The sequence below is a fragment of the Scardinius erythrophthalmus genome (genome assembly GCF_964197995.2).
Source record: "Scardinius erythrophthalmus genome assembly, chromosome: 14".
Classification (NCBI taxonomy): Eukaryota; Metazoa; Chordata; class Actinopteri; order Cypriniformes; family Leuciscidae; genus Scardinius; species Scardinius erythrophthalmus.
The window spans coordinates 11,598,585-11,613,846 of NC_138234.1; the positions used below are offsets into that span (position 1 = coordinate 11,598,585).

A 15,262-nucleotide genomic window follows, 5' to 3' on the forward strand; every position below is an offset into this window, starting at 1 on the left:
TCGTATGAGTAGCGCGAGTGCTTTCATTACTATTTTAATATTCATGAGGTGAGTGTGAGACGTCGCTATTACAGGATAAGCTCCCAGCACTTCGCCCACACATCTTCCCAGAACCGTTTTTGGAACCGAAATTTAGGAATTTCGCACTGTTCCGGTATTTTTCAAAAAAACACTACCGGTTCTGGATAAGAACCGGTTTTCGGTTCCCAACTCCAGCAGCGAGTGAAACTAGGAGGGTCAAACTGAGTCGTGGGAGGATTCACATATTGACTGAGTGTTTTCAGCAGATAGTTTCATCACACACTGAACTACTGAAGAAAATGTCTCACACGTGTGTTTTGTTCTGTTTGTGCTGCTGGAGTCTGATCGGTAAGTTATAAAAACATTTTCATGGCTTTTTTTTCTATTTCAGAGCAATAAAGTGGCTGATACTGTTTGAATTAGACTTTTATCTGCTGTTAAAATGAATAATGAATATTGTGAAATCTATAACTTTGAAGTCTCTAATTCTTAAATAATAATAATAATAATAATAATAATAAAAGTAGTTGTAAACATCTACAAAAGTCATGGAAAGCCATTAGTCAAAATGCGCAATTATCATATATATACAGCCTATATATATACCAGTCAAAAGTTTGGAAACATTACTATTTTTAATGTTTTTGAAGGAAGTCTCTTATGCTCATCAAGCCTGCAGTTAAAAAAGAAGAAGAAGAAGAAAAAAAAGTAATATTATGAAATATTATTACAATTTAAAATAATGGTTCTCTTTTTTAATATACGTTAAAATGTAATTTATTTTTGTGATGCAAAGCTGAATTTTCATCAGCAAGTACTCCAGTCTTTGGTGTCTTATGATCCTTCAGAAATCATTCTAATATGCTGATTTATGATCAATGTTGGAAACAGTTGTGCTGCTTAATATTTTTTTTTTATAACCTGAGATACTTTTTTCAGGATTATTTGATGAATAAAAAGTTAAAAAGAACTGTATTTATTTAGAATAGAAATCTTTTGTAACAATATACACTACCGTTCAAAAGTTTGGGAACAATAACCAATTTTTTTTTAAGAAATTAGTACTTTAATTCAACAAGGATGCATTAAATTGATAAAAGGTGATGGTAACGATTTATATTGTTAGAAATGTTTTTATTTTGAATAAATGCTGTTTTTATGAATAAATGCTGTTAATGTTTTACTCAATGAATCCTGAAAAAAGTATTCCAAAAAAATATATTAAACAGCACAACTGTTTCCATCATTGATAATAACTGAGTATCAAATCATCATATTAAAATGATTTCTGAAGGATCATAAGACACCAAAGACTGGAGTACTTGCTGATGAAAATTCAGCTTTGCATCACAAAAATAAATTACATTTTAAAATATATTAAAAAAGAGAACCATTATTTTAAATTGTAATAATATTTCATAATATTACTGTGTTTTTTTTTTTTTTTTTTTTTAACTGCAGGCTTGATGAGCATAAGAGACTTCTTTCAAAAACATTAAAAATAGTAATGTTTCCAAACTTTTGACTGGTACTGTGTGTATATATATATATATATATATATATATATATATATATATATATATATATATATATATATATATTAGAGGTGGGCATAGATTATTTTTTTTAATCTAGATTAATCTAGATTAATTTTGAAATTAATCTAGATTAAAATGGCTCATTTGAATTCTGCCGAAGGCATTCAGAATATGTGTGCTACCCAAATAATGCCTATAAAAGTAAGTCTTTGAGAACGGGTTTCTCAAGCCAGGTGGCGCATTAGACCAGGGGCTCATCTCCTGTTTCCAAAATGCATCACAAACTGCTTGAGAAAGCTGTTCTACTCATAGACTGTAAAAGGTTACTACTGTACTGTTACCGTCCGTAGGCAACATTAGGTAGGCCTATGTTATTATCAACTACTATAGGCTATCAATTAGGGATGGGCGATATGCATAAAATCCATATTGTGATATACATTGCAGCCTCTTGCGATAACGATATATATTATAATAAAACTATTTCAGAACAGGTTACACAGACCCTGCTAAACACCTGTTAAAGTTTTTTTTTTTTTTTTTTTAAAGGGTGTATGTAGTTTTGAGAACAAATATTGTCTAAAACTGTAAGTATACAACATCATTTTGCAGATAAATAAAATTTAAGTACACTAGCTGCAGAGACTTAAGTAGGTCTAATGTTTATTATGGCTTGGAGCTTATGACACCCCAAATTTAAAATTAGAATATTGTCTAACTGATGTCACAACAACGATGTGCTACACCACGATATATTGGGAATAATACGCGCGCGCTGATATTCAGTGATATCATCGTTTTGAATTTGAGGTGGTAGAAGGGATTAGTCATGTGCTCCTGAGACCCGAGAGCTTGCCTGGTGTGCATTTTATAATTGTTCTTGCTATTTGGGATAAGTTGGACCTAATAAGTATAATAACTAAAATTTGTTTTTGTACTGGAAGTAGTTTTTGCAGAAAATGATGTCCTCATGCGAGGACAGTGGGTCTATGTTTTACCATATGATGTCCTCATGCGAGGACAGTGGGTCTATAATTTACCATTTTACTAGCAATTATGTGAAGTGTCAGTACAAATGAAGTGATAAACACTTGACAAAATCTGATTTTTATAATAGTACTGGTAATGGCCAGCAGGGAGCAGAAGAAGGCCACTTATTGGCTCACTTTCATTTTGAAATTCTTGATTTTTACCAGTTTTCTGCACTAAAGCAAACCAGTTTTTCCATGTTAACTCAATAATTCATGCTTACACACACACACACAGACAAATGTTGTTTTTTCAATGCTATTGCGATCCGTCTAAAAATTCCCAAGTTTAGCTAACCACATGGTAGAATAAATAACGTAATATAGTCCCAATGTCCTCAAACGAGTGCTTCACATTTACTGATGTCCTGGAGTGCTACTACTAAAATATGTCAAATTTTAATCCCCATATGATGATGGAGACAGTATTGTACATAAATACATTTGTTTCATTCATATAATTTGAATAGATTTTTTACCTGGGTCATTTTTCTTTCGGGAAGTGTTTTGCTGATATTTTGCTGATTTTCCAGCCATTTTTTTCTCACTGACATTGGTGTAATGTTGTCATATGAGGACACAGGGACTCAGGAGGTTAACTTACCGAACTGTTAGGCTACCCCACACACTCTGTCTATGTAGTTTGCTGCTGCTCGTCGGACGGCTTAAATCCAAACCAAGTCCAAATAATGTATGTTGCACCGATCTTTTTCACCAGCTTTCACTTCAGCCGTGTTTACTTAAGATGACGACGAATATGATGCGTTGCGGCCGCGAGTAGATTGCGTCATCATAGCTTGTGTAGTATAGAGCCAGCTCCCAACCCAACGCAGCACGTTAACGCCGATAACGGCCCACCACTAATATATATATATATATATATATATATATATATATATATATATATACACACACACACGGTGGGGAGAACAAGTATTTGATACACTGCCGATTTTGCAGGTTTTCCCACTTACAAAGCATGTAGAAGTCTGTCATTTTTATCATAGGTAGGGTAGAGTGGGGGAAAACGCCCCCCTTAAGGAAAATGTGACATTACAGTGAAACAAAACATAAATGTGACTAGAATTGCCATCCCGGTTTTGAGTGACTATGGCAGGAGTTATTCACCAAATATTAAAATTGCTCAGCCTTCATAATTAATTAGTATTTCCACTGAAAATATTTTTGTACAAAGGGGGCGTTTTGCCCCAGCGGTGGGGTAAAACGCCCCCCAAGGTAGGGTAAAATGCCCCCTTTCTTACCAACCAGTTTGCTTCATAGATAAACAGCAAAATTAACAGACAATAGTTTTTAATCTCTAAAGGTAAAAGGCAAGTAATGTATCAACATGTATATATATTAATAATTATTTCAGAAATGATCAAAATAGGCAAAATTAACTACCTTCCATCAGTGAGCTAACTGTGCTAGCAAGCTAGCTAGTTAATGCTCACTTGAGGTATTTTTTTCATGTTTTGTTCAAATATTTTGATTTTACCACCTAGTTATACTGCATTAAGTGTAAAACAAAGGATTTGATAGACAGAAATATTTTATTATAGTAATTATGATAGAGAAACTATGCCCCCAGGGGGGGGGGGGGGCGTTTTACCCCTCAGCGTAGGGGGCGTTTTACCCCACAAGCTATGAGTTTTTTAAAATAATGTTTAATTTTTAAAATATAATTATATTCCTTATAAATAATATATGATCTCAAACTACAGACTTCACTATTCATCTATCATACATCACTGTGATATCCTGCAGAACAATATTCTCTTAAACACTTATTTACTAATATCTGAAAATTATAGCATTTACCATGTAATCCTCTTCTCTTCAAATGTGTCGCTGGTGTCAGCTTCTCCATAGAGATTTGTATATCCCCGTTATCAACGTAGTGCATAGCAACAGTAAAAACCTATATTGACTACTTTTAGTGGTTATTTTGGGAAAAACAGGTGGGGGGCGTTTTACCCCAGGGGGGCGTTTTCCCCCACTCTACCCTACTCTTCAACTGTGAGTGACAAAAATCCAGAAAATCACATTGTATGATTTTTAAGTTATTAATTTGCATTTTATTGCATGGCATAAGTATTTGATCACCTACCAACCAGTAAGAATTCTTGCTCTCACAGACCTGTTAGTTTTTCTTTAAGAAGCCCTCCTGTTCTCCACTCATTACCTGTATTAACTGTACCTGTTTGAACTCGTTACCTGTATAAAAGACACCTGTCCACACACTCAATCAAACAGACTCCAACCTCTCCACAATGGCCGAGACCAGAGAGCTGTGTAAGGACATCAGGGATAAAATTGTAGGCCTGCACAAGGCTGGGATGGGCTACAGGACAATAGGCAAGCAGCTTGGTGAGAAGGCAACAACTGTCGGTGCAATTATTAGGAAATGGAAGAAGTTCAAGATGACGGTCAATCTCCCTCAGTCTGGGGCACCATGCAAGATCTCACCTCGTGGTGCATCAATGATCATGAGGAAGGTGAGGGATCAGCCCAGAACTAAACAGCAGGACCTGGTCAATGACCTGAAGAGAGCTGGTACCACAGTCTCAAAGAAAACCATTAGTAACACACTACGCCGTCATGGATTAAAATCCTGCAGCGCATGCAAGATCCCCCTGCTCAAGCCAGCGAATGTCCAGGCCCATCTGAAGTTTGCCAATGACCATCTGGATGATCCAGAGGAGGAATGGGAGAAGGACATGTGGTCTGATGAGACAATGAGTTTTTTGGTCTAAACTCCACTCACCGTGTTTGGAGGAAGAAAGATGAGTACAACCCCAAGAACACCATCCCAACCGTGAAGCATGGAGGTGGAAACATCATTCTTTAGGGATGCTTTTCTGCAAAGGGGACAGGACGACTGCACCGTATTGAGGGGAGGATGGATGGGGCCATGTATCGCGAGATCTTGGCCAACAACCTCCTTCCCTCAGTAAGAGCATTGAAGATGGTTCGTGGCTGGGTCTTCCAGCATGATAACAACCCAAAAGACACAGCCAGGGCAACTAAGGAGTGGCTCCGTAAGAAGCATCTCAAGGTCCTGGAGTGGCCTAGCCAGTCTCCAGACCTGAACCCAATAGAAATTCTTTGGAGGGAGCTGAAAGTCTGTATTTCCCAGCAACAGCCCCGAAACCTGAAGGATCTGGAGAAGGTCTGTATGGAGGAGTGGGCCAAAATCCCTGCAGCAGTGTGTGCAAACCTGGTCAAGAACTACAGGAAACGTATGATCTCTGTAATTGCAAACAAAGGTTTCTGTACCAAATATTAAGTTCTGCTTTTCTGATGTATCAAATACTTATGTCATGCAATGAAATTAATTAAAAATCATACAATGTGATTTTCTGGATTTTTGTTCTAGATTCCGTCACTCACAGTTGAAGAGTACCTATGATAAAAATTACAGACCTCTAAATGCTTTGTAAGTGGGAAAACCTGCAAAATCGGCAGTGTATCAAATACTTGTTCTCCCCACTGTAAATACAACAATTTTAAATCACAAGTTACTCTCTATTTTACCATGAAATGTAGATTATGAACACTGAACAGCTGCAAATGTTTCACATGTTTGTTTTGTTCTGTTTGTGCTTCTGCCGTCTGATCGGTAAGTTATAAACATATGTGTTGTTTATTCACATAAACTCCTGCGACGGTTCAAATTAGATTATTTTCATCCACTGTGATCAAATCTCTCTTGTTGGTTTAATTTCAATGATTACAAATGCAAATCCTCCCATGAAATGTCTAAAAAAATCATTTAAATAATTGTAAATACTTCTGCTGTAATCATAAACAACTACAAAAGTCATGGCAATTCAGTAATTAAAAATGTGTTGAAAATATATATAGCATATTTAAACTTGTATTTTCAAGCTGTATTTAATTTATCATATCATTTTTATTTGATTCTTCAGCAGATCATTTTAAAACACATTAAAAGACGAAATTATTGATTCTCTCACGTCTGTCTGTTCATTTATGTGACTTTTCATTTAGTTTGTAGTCTCTGCTGCTGTTAAAGGTTACAAACTGATCTCAGACTTTCTAAACCAACATGAGCATTAATCTGAAAACCTGTTCATGTTCATCAGGAGTGTTTGCTGCCGAAACAAATGAAATACAGTCAGTGTCAGTGATGGAGGGAGATTCTGTCACGCTAAACACTGATGATACTAAAATACATGAAAAATACATGTGGAAATATGGAGCTGAACAGTATTTTATTGCTGAATTCAGTAGAAAACATGGGATCTCCACATATGATGATGTTCTTGATGGGAGATTCAGAGACAGACTGAAGCTGGACGATCAAACTGGATCTCTGACCATCACAAACACCACAACTGAACATGCTGGAGTTTATCAACTAGAGATAATAGGAGCGACACTGACATTAAAATCATTCAGTGTTTCTGTCTATGGTGAGTCGAGATGTAATTCCTCCTGTGATTCTTGTTTTATTAGATATTTACATATTGAAATGTTTATATTATAGTTTAAGATGAGACAATCACTGCTCATCAACAATGAATCAAAAATAACACTGTAGATTTATCCATATTTCTTTTTATTAATCTCATCTTTCTCAGCTCGTCTGCCTGTTCCTGTCATCATCAGAAACTCTTCACAATGTTCTTCATCATCATCATCATCATCGTCATGTTCATTGGTGTGTTCATCAGTGTTGAAAGTGTGTGATGCGACTCTCTCCTGGTACAAAGGAATCAGTGTATTGTCCAGCATCAGTGTGTGTGATCTCAGCATCAGTCTCTCTCTACCTCTGGAGGTGGAATATCAGGATAAAAACACCTACAGCTGTGTGCTGAACAATCCCATCAGCAACCAGACCACACATCTGGACATCAACACACTCTGTCACACATGTGCAGGTACCACAGCACTGATGATATATGTGATTATACAGATTCACTCACACTAATGACTCTCTCCTTCAGTTCCTCCAGTCTCAGTGTCTCTGATAGTGTTGATCTCTGCTGGATCTCTGATGATTGTTGCTGGATTTGGGATCTTCTGGATCTGCAGGAAAAGTAGATCAATTGACATGGAAGGCAAGTGTTATTTACTGCTTTTAAACAAAGTTAATAATAATAAGTTTATAATAATTACTTTCTCAAATTGCACCAAAAGATTAAAAATACAAAAGCTTTCTTCACTTTATGAACATGATTTTACATGTTATATAATTATTCCATGTAAATGTTACATAATTTCCTATTGTCACTGTAAAGCTGCTTTGAAACAATCTATATTGTTGAAGGTGACGTGTAAAGATGCAGCTGGTGCTAAAGTTAAAATATGTTATTGATTATTTTTGTTCAACTTGTTGAGCATCAATTTCACCAAACAAAGAATGTATTTGACTTAAATGTCCTGCCTGGGTTTGATTTATAAATTATGTGTAAAAAAAGTCTCTCTAATTTTAAGTGATAGTTCAAATTTCAATTTAGTCGAATGAAATTTGTTAATGTAATTCTTTTTTAAAGGGCTGTGTTAAACGTCTAATGAAATGTGTGCATTTATGCTTTAACTTTGATGGCCATAATAATAATAATAATAATAATAATACATACAGTATGTTGTAAAGATTCAGATGTAATTAGTATTGAGGTTTGTTGTTTTAATGCATCTATTATCATTGAAACAGTTGAGACTCGCGAAGACGAGATCACTTACGCTGAACCAGCGTTCTACAAAAGAAACGCACAGAAAACAGTAAGACAATGTTATTAATTTATGTTGTGTTTCTCTGTATTATTTCAGCAGTGAGTCAGATGCAATTGTGTTTTTGACTGTATAATGATCCATCAAATACAGCAGCACCAAATGTTTAGATCAGATGTTTAATAAAAGCCATAAGATTATCAATGCAAGAAAAACATATGTTATTTTCCTATTGTGTTGTTTGGATCACACCACAGATTACATTTTTAGCAAGCAATTAGTAATCTGAAATGTAATACATTTTTAAAGCAACTGGGAAACACTGAAAGACTGCAGGACCTCTAAACTTCATCTATAAAGGATTGTAATTACATTGAGGAAAACATTTAAACAATTAATGGTTTGCACAACAAGACTAGAACAAGCCAATTTAAACAAATTATGTTTTGTTGAACCTAATAAATTTACGTTATTGTATCAGATTTACATCTTACATTGTATCAGATTGTAGATTGTATCAGATTTACATGTTAGCAAAACTGAGAACCACTGATATAGAAGATGATGTTTGATGTAATTTCCTCAAGATGTTTAAGTTTGCATGCAGTGCTGATAAATGTTATTAGAAAACTATATACAGTAACTATATAAAACTATATTTCTTGTGTTGTGTTTTTACAGAAAGTTGAAGAGGAGGATCATGTGGATTATGCACCAATCACAATGAGAAGATGAACACACTTCAGTCTTTTTATAAGTACAAGACCCAACTGTGTGACCAGCATCGAGTCCGAGTCTATGGTTGAGTTTTTGGTGAGAATCACCATATTGTATCAGGACGTCCCAGCAGACGCAGAGCAGGATCAACATTTAAACTATTAAATTAAGTGGTCTCCTAAAAACTACAAACTTGCCTTTTTAACCAATTAAATCATATGATTCATTGGAGCATTTCATGTTTGACTTTTAAAGTCTTAAAGCTTGTGCATGAGTGTTTCTGCTGATGGACGTGTGTGTTTGATGTCAGTTTGTGATCGTCTCTGTCTGAGGTGTGAATAGTCTGTGTATAGCCTGTGGTTGAAGGGCTTTTTCCATTCCTGCTCACATGAAACCGTCGACTTCTGCTCTACAGAAAACTTGCTTTACTACAAAATACTGAACTCAGCACTGGTGTTTAACAACAATATAATATTATTTGGGTGTGTGATGATCAATACTCATGCAGTGATCCTGCAGTTAAGCAGTGCAACACATATCCTTACTACAAAGGTCATATTTGTCTGCATTTATTCTTAAATCTACCCAGACATTGGCAATGTATGACGTACAATTTATGGTTTATGTTTGATGGTTGTAAATTGATTTTGTTTTCATCAGTATGGACGAGAAACTAACTAGACGCTACTAACAATCTTGATTTTGTTTCATAATAGTAGCATAACAGTGGTCCTGTCCATAAAACATAAATGTAGAAATTCATAGAATGAGATCAAGATCATAATTAGATAGAAAATCTCACCTTAAGTTTCCTTGATAGTGGTAAAGTCCAGATGCAGTGATGAGGACAGCTCAAGATATCCACTCCTGCTCCAGTTCTGTAGGATGATGACGAATCAGGGAACAAAACACAGGTGTGGGTGAAGAAGTGTTGATCCTACACAGGGCCGGATCTAGACATTTGGAGGCCCTAGGCAAAATTCATGTTGGAGGCCCCCCACCCCCAATAAAACACACTTGAAACAAATATGATTCCTAACCTTTTTATTTATACAACATTTAATTTTAAATTTAGTATATTTTTACTTACACAGTACATAAGTTTGGACAAATTACTATTTGTAATGTTTTTGAAAGAAGTCTCTTATGCTCATCAAGCCTGGATTTATTTGATCAAAAATACAGAAAAATAATATAGTGAAATATTATTACAATTTAAAATAATGGTTTTCTATTTTACTAGGCTATACTTTAAAATATATTTCTGTGATGCAAAGCTGAATTTAGTGTCACGTGATCCTTCAGAAAACTTTATAATATTCTGATTTATTATCAAATGTTAGAAATGGTGCTTAATATTTATTTTATAACATGTGATACTTTTTTTCATGATTCTTTGATTATTAAAAAGTTGTTTTAAAAAAGTCTTCAATATCACTTTTATAAATTTAACACATCCTTGCTGAATATTCCTGTTTTTTTTCTGTATTTTTGATCAAATAAATGCAGGCTTGTAGCATAATAATAAACTTCTTTCAAAAACATTAAAAATAGTAATGGGTCCAGACTTTTTACTGGTAGCCTATCAAACTTTATCTAAGCTAATCTCTTTTTTTGTTTAATGAAGATGTTATTGTTATTGTTGTTATTTTGCTGTTTTATTCAGTTTATTCACAGTTCCAGAATACCTCTTCAGTAGATGAACATCATGAACGTGCTTTTATCATTTTTCTGCGTTATGGGCAGGATTTTTCCCTCCCATTTAATCAATATTGACTGCAGATATTGTCATATTATTAATATCAGTAATATGTTATTATGTATTGCATTGCTACCTTAAATATGCTATACACAAATCAAGTGGAAGAGAAAGACACGATCGCTACTGAGCAGGAAAAAAAATCTAAACTAATATTCCTATAGGCTATGATGTCAGGGTATTATCTAATCATCAGCATCAGAATATAGAAGATAGACCCATAGATATGAGATCCTTTATTTGAAACATTTAAAAATGTTGCAGTGTGTTGGTTTTTTAACTTTGAATACAAACGTCTTGTCTTTTACTTTTGTAGCTTTTTTACTAGTCAGCTCTGGACGCGATGTTATTCATTGATTGTACGCGCAAATTCAAAGCGTCGCGTCTGGGCACGTTAATGACGCTCGCGCGCTCTTTTAAACTCATAAAGCGGTGAATGGTTTTTCCAGAAATGACGCTGATCTACAGTAGCCCACAAGTTTATATTTAAAATACATTGCAATCACACCAAAATCGATGACCTGCATTACGAGCTGTGCTTCTTTGCGTGCCTATTTCTGCTTTTGCTTCGCACTCAGCACCTGATGGATGCGTTCGTTGACCGCCTCTGATCGCCTCTGACGTCCCCTCGGACTAAACGAGTAAACTGGCTGGCGCCTCTACAGTCATGGGCTGGCGTTAATGTGACGTAATGTAACAGTCTATGGTTAAGATAAACATCGTCACTATTTTTAGTTGATTAATAGGCTACATTTTGAAATAAATTGTAGATAGGACATTTAATTTTTTTTTTTTTTTTTTTTTTTTTGTCCCTCTGTCTGGGCCCCATCCCGCCAATCGGGCCCTAGGCACGTGCCTAGTTTGCCTTTGCGTTAATCCGGCTCTGATCCTACAAATAATACAAACCACTTTTTTTAAATCTTTTTTTAGATAAATTAGATATCCCTAATTAGCAAATATGTAGTTAGTGCAGTGTCCAGGAGGATTCGAGAAGGCTACCTGTTTAGGTTGTTTACAGGTCAAAGCCACATCTCTGCTTTTCTCAGTCTCTGTGATCTTCTGGTTTGATGTCTCGGTTCCCTCCTTCAATGTGTGTCTGAGAGACTTTTCACCTGATTCATCATCTTCATTCCTGTGAAAATCTGCTCACTTAAAATAACAGCACGTCTCCTCAACAACACACATTATTTTAGGAATCATTCTTGAACGGAGCACAGGACTGAAACTGTTTACTCACAGATTTTCTGATGGTTTTTTTCAACTTCTAAGAAAAGTGACATGAAGTCAGATTTACAGCTCATGCAGAAGACAGTATTAACTTTTATGCCGCCAAGATGACGTCACATGAACACGGCTTCATCCAGGGAGATGGACTGAAGATGGACTGAAGATGGACTGAAGATGGACTGAAGATGGACTGAAGATGGACTGAAGATGGACTGAAGATGGACTGAAGATGGACTGAAGATGGACTGAAGAGGATCAGGAACGGTAGGTATGCAGGTAGGTAATGAAGAGAGTCTGTGTGTCATGGAATAACGTGTATAGACAAAACCAGACGAGGAGTGAAGGGAGAGTGCTGAATATATAGGGCTTGTTAACGAGGGAGTCCAGGTGATGATGATGATGGCTGATAGAGTGCAGGTGTGCCAAGGAGGATGATGGGAAGTGTAGTGTACACACAGATGAGGAAGACAGACGGTGAATTTGACAAACGTGACCTAAAAGTATCAATTTCTAAGACAAAAAATGTTAACTTCAAGAAGTCTTAAAAAGTATGAAGTATACGCAGAGGCGGAGCTAGACTCTCAGTACAGTGGGGGTGGAGCTTCATCATGGGGTATGACTGCTACCAAGTCATTTTACAATTAAAACCATTATAAAAAAACGTAAAATATCTGATGAATGAATAATGTGTCACTTGTTGAGCCAAGTATGCTTACCAGTAGGCTATATGTTAAATAAAACATAAAGAAAAGGCACATTTTTGACAAGTTTGTATTGACGAACAAAGAAAACAGTTTGTCAATCAAGTAATACCGTTTCAGCACCACGGACAGCGACATCTGTTGACAGCGATGGTGCTGAACAGGCAAAGTGCGCTCAATCAGTGCCACATTACATAACTGACATGGCACTATTATATATACTGAACACAAAGTTTGTTTACAACTCCATAGGTGAGCTACAGGTGCTACATGAAAACTTAACTGGGATGAAAACTTTGAGAAAATAACTAAAATATACATTTTTAAAGACAATTTTTTTCTTATCATTTTGTTGTCTGCTTAACAATCTTAACGATCCATCCTAAGTGACTGTTACGTTTCATAACGAGCTGGATTATTTCAATGTTAGCTAATGCAGTAATAAGCTTTTTTCAGCTAATAATCTGCAATATATTACTATGCCAGGGCCCCGTGCAATGTGTCACCTGGCGAGGGCCACGTTCCTGTCCAGTGACGCAAGATCGGCGGCGTCGTAATTGGCACGGGGCCCTGGTGGGCCGCACACAAGCACCCACACTATCTCCGCTACTGAGTATACTTGAAGACTGAAAAGTATGTTATAGCTGAAACCAGAAATGATGGATTCTTCACACTTGATGGTCCTGATGAGAGATTCAGAGACAGACTGAAGCAAACAGGTCGTGCTTTCTCACAGAATCCACTGCATCATGATGTGCAACACACACTTTCAGGGTGGAGGGAGACTCCAGAGCAGGAAGGAAAACTTCACAGTTTCACTCATCAGACAAACACACATGAGCCATAGATGATCTTCAGCAACTCAAAGAACATCATACAGAAACAAACCACATCCTGATTCATACACTGCATATGTGCATTCATACAACCAAGAGATCATTGCACATTTTCACTCCTTATGAATATCACCACTTCAAAGAATGGAAAATTTATTTAATTTTTTAATAAAAAATATTTAATTTATGTTCATATTTACAGTTTGACTGTCCAATAATTAGTTGAATGAAATAATGTGGGGTTTGCATGCAGGACAAATCAAACCTGCAGTCACTCACCACCGTGGGATTCTACTGTAGTGACTCCAGTGGCTCAATCTTAAAGGTGCTGTATGTAACTTTTCTACTAAAATTAATCCTTCTTTATTGCCTCTGTGTGAAGGGGTTGTAATCTCACATTAAAATGATCCACTTTGCGGGTTTTGTTATTACCTCGGAAAGCAAGTATTCTTATTTTTATGTGAAGGTGCCGGTGTTACAATATATTCGGTTCCTGAAATATTTGGTTGGAGCTATCATGAATATTCACGAGACCATTGCGTGGGCGGGGCGATCAATTCAAGCGAGTGTAACAGAAATTATTAGCGTGAGCGCCTCGCGTTTTGTTTTGTTTTATGGATTATTTCTTTCAAAATAAGGTTGAACGAAGTTAACCTTAAACTACTCATATATATTTTATAAATAATTCATCGTTTTGTAGCATGTGTTTCAGTACTCTGAGTTTGCCTGAACTATTACAGACCTGATCCTGTAGGAAGCGTTGCAAGACCTACAATAAAGGCATATTTCTCTAAATTTCTCCCAGATTAGTTGTTGTTGACATTCTATGATATAGAACTGTTCGTTTCTCATGAATGACAGAGGTTAAGCTTTTTAAAATGTGTGTGATTGCGGTTTAAATAAATATTTACAAATATATTCTTGTGTTTTTATTATGTCTCCCAAAGTTGTCTGCATATTATTAAAATAGCCTTTAAATTATAGGCTGATAGCTCAATACAACAGAAGAACTTGAAGATGCATATTGCATGCTTTGAATGTTGCTTCATACTGACTCAACTGAAAAATCTTTTTGATACACAACCTTTACTTCATCAAAGGTTATCATAAATGTTAAGCTTCAGATGCATTAACAGTTGTTTTCTCTAGCAGAACAAATGAATTGATAATAATGACTAACCATTAATCATAAAAATTAGGCCTACATCTTATCAGTTTAGTAATGTTATCATTCTATGTAATCTTTTTGTAAACAAGTGTACACAAAAACACACTGGTGTAGATGGGTATACCAAAAAAATAAGGAAAGGTATATTTATAAATAAATATTTGAATAATATAGTAAATATTTTATCAGTCCTGCTGTATTTTGTCCTTGATCCCATGTGTTTCTCTTGTCTAACATTCTCATTTTTACAAATGAATATGAATAAAATATGTAATTTTAAGACACTTTATCTTACTATAAAAGTAATTTCGAGTTAATGAATGAATGCTTTAAAAAACCTCAATACATTTTACACAGAAATATGTTGAGGCAGATGTTTTTGTTTATCATTATTTAAACAATCTAGATCACATTTAGGATAGGTAACTATGTATATTGTTTTATATTATAAAAATGATATATATTATATTCTTTAAATGAAAATACTTTTTAATTATAATTATGTCCATGACCCACCACACCTGAGAAACTTCTTTTCTGACCAATATTTCTATGCAATTTACTATT

General features: G+C 35.4%; 1 protein-coding gene across 1 annotated transcript; it reads left to right on the top strand.

The window, feature by feature from the left end:
• Positions 1-301: 301 nt before the first annotated feature.
• Positions 302-10,024, top strand: LOC308701623 (CD48 antigen-like). The gene is made up of 6 exons (XM_081383982.1): positions 302-369; positions 6,697-7,026; positions 7,195-7,494; positions 7,561-7,674; positions 8,271-8,338; positions 8,969-10,024. Exons 1-6 carry the CDS (start codon positions 321-323, stop codon positions 9,020-9,022), a joined length of 915 nt encoding a protein of 304 aa, XP_081240108.1. The 5' UTR covers positions 302-320; the 3' UTR covers positions 9,023-10,024.
• The last annotated feature ends 5,238 nt before the right edge of the window (positions 10,025-15,262 follow it).

Coding starts and splice junctions, on each gene's coding strand:
- LOC308701623 (XM_081383982.1), top strand. CDS start 321: ATGTCTCACACGTGTGTTTTGTTCTGTTTGTGCTGCTGGAGTCTGATC. Junction 7,495..7,560: donor ACTCTGTCACACATGTGCAG/GTACCACAGCAC, acceptor TCTCTCCTTCAG/TTCCTCCAGTCTCAGTGTCT. Junction 7,675..8,270: donor TAGATCAATTGACATGGAAG/GCAAGTGTTATT, acceptor TCATTGAAACAG/TTGAGACTCGCGAAGACGAG.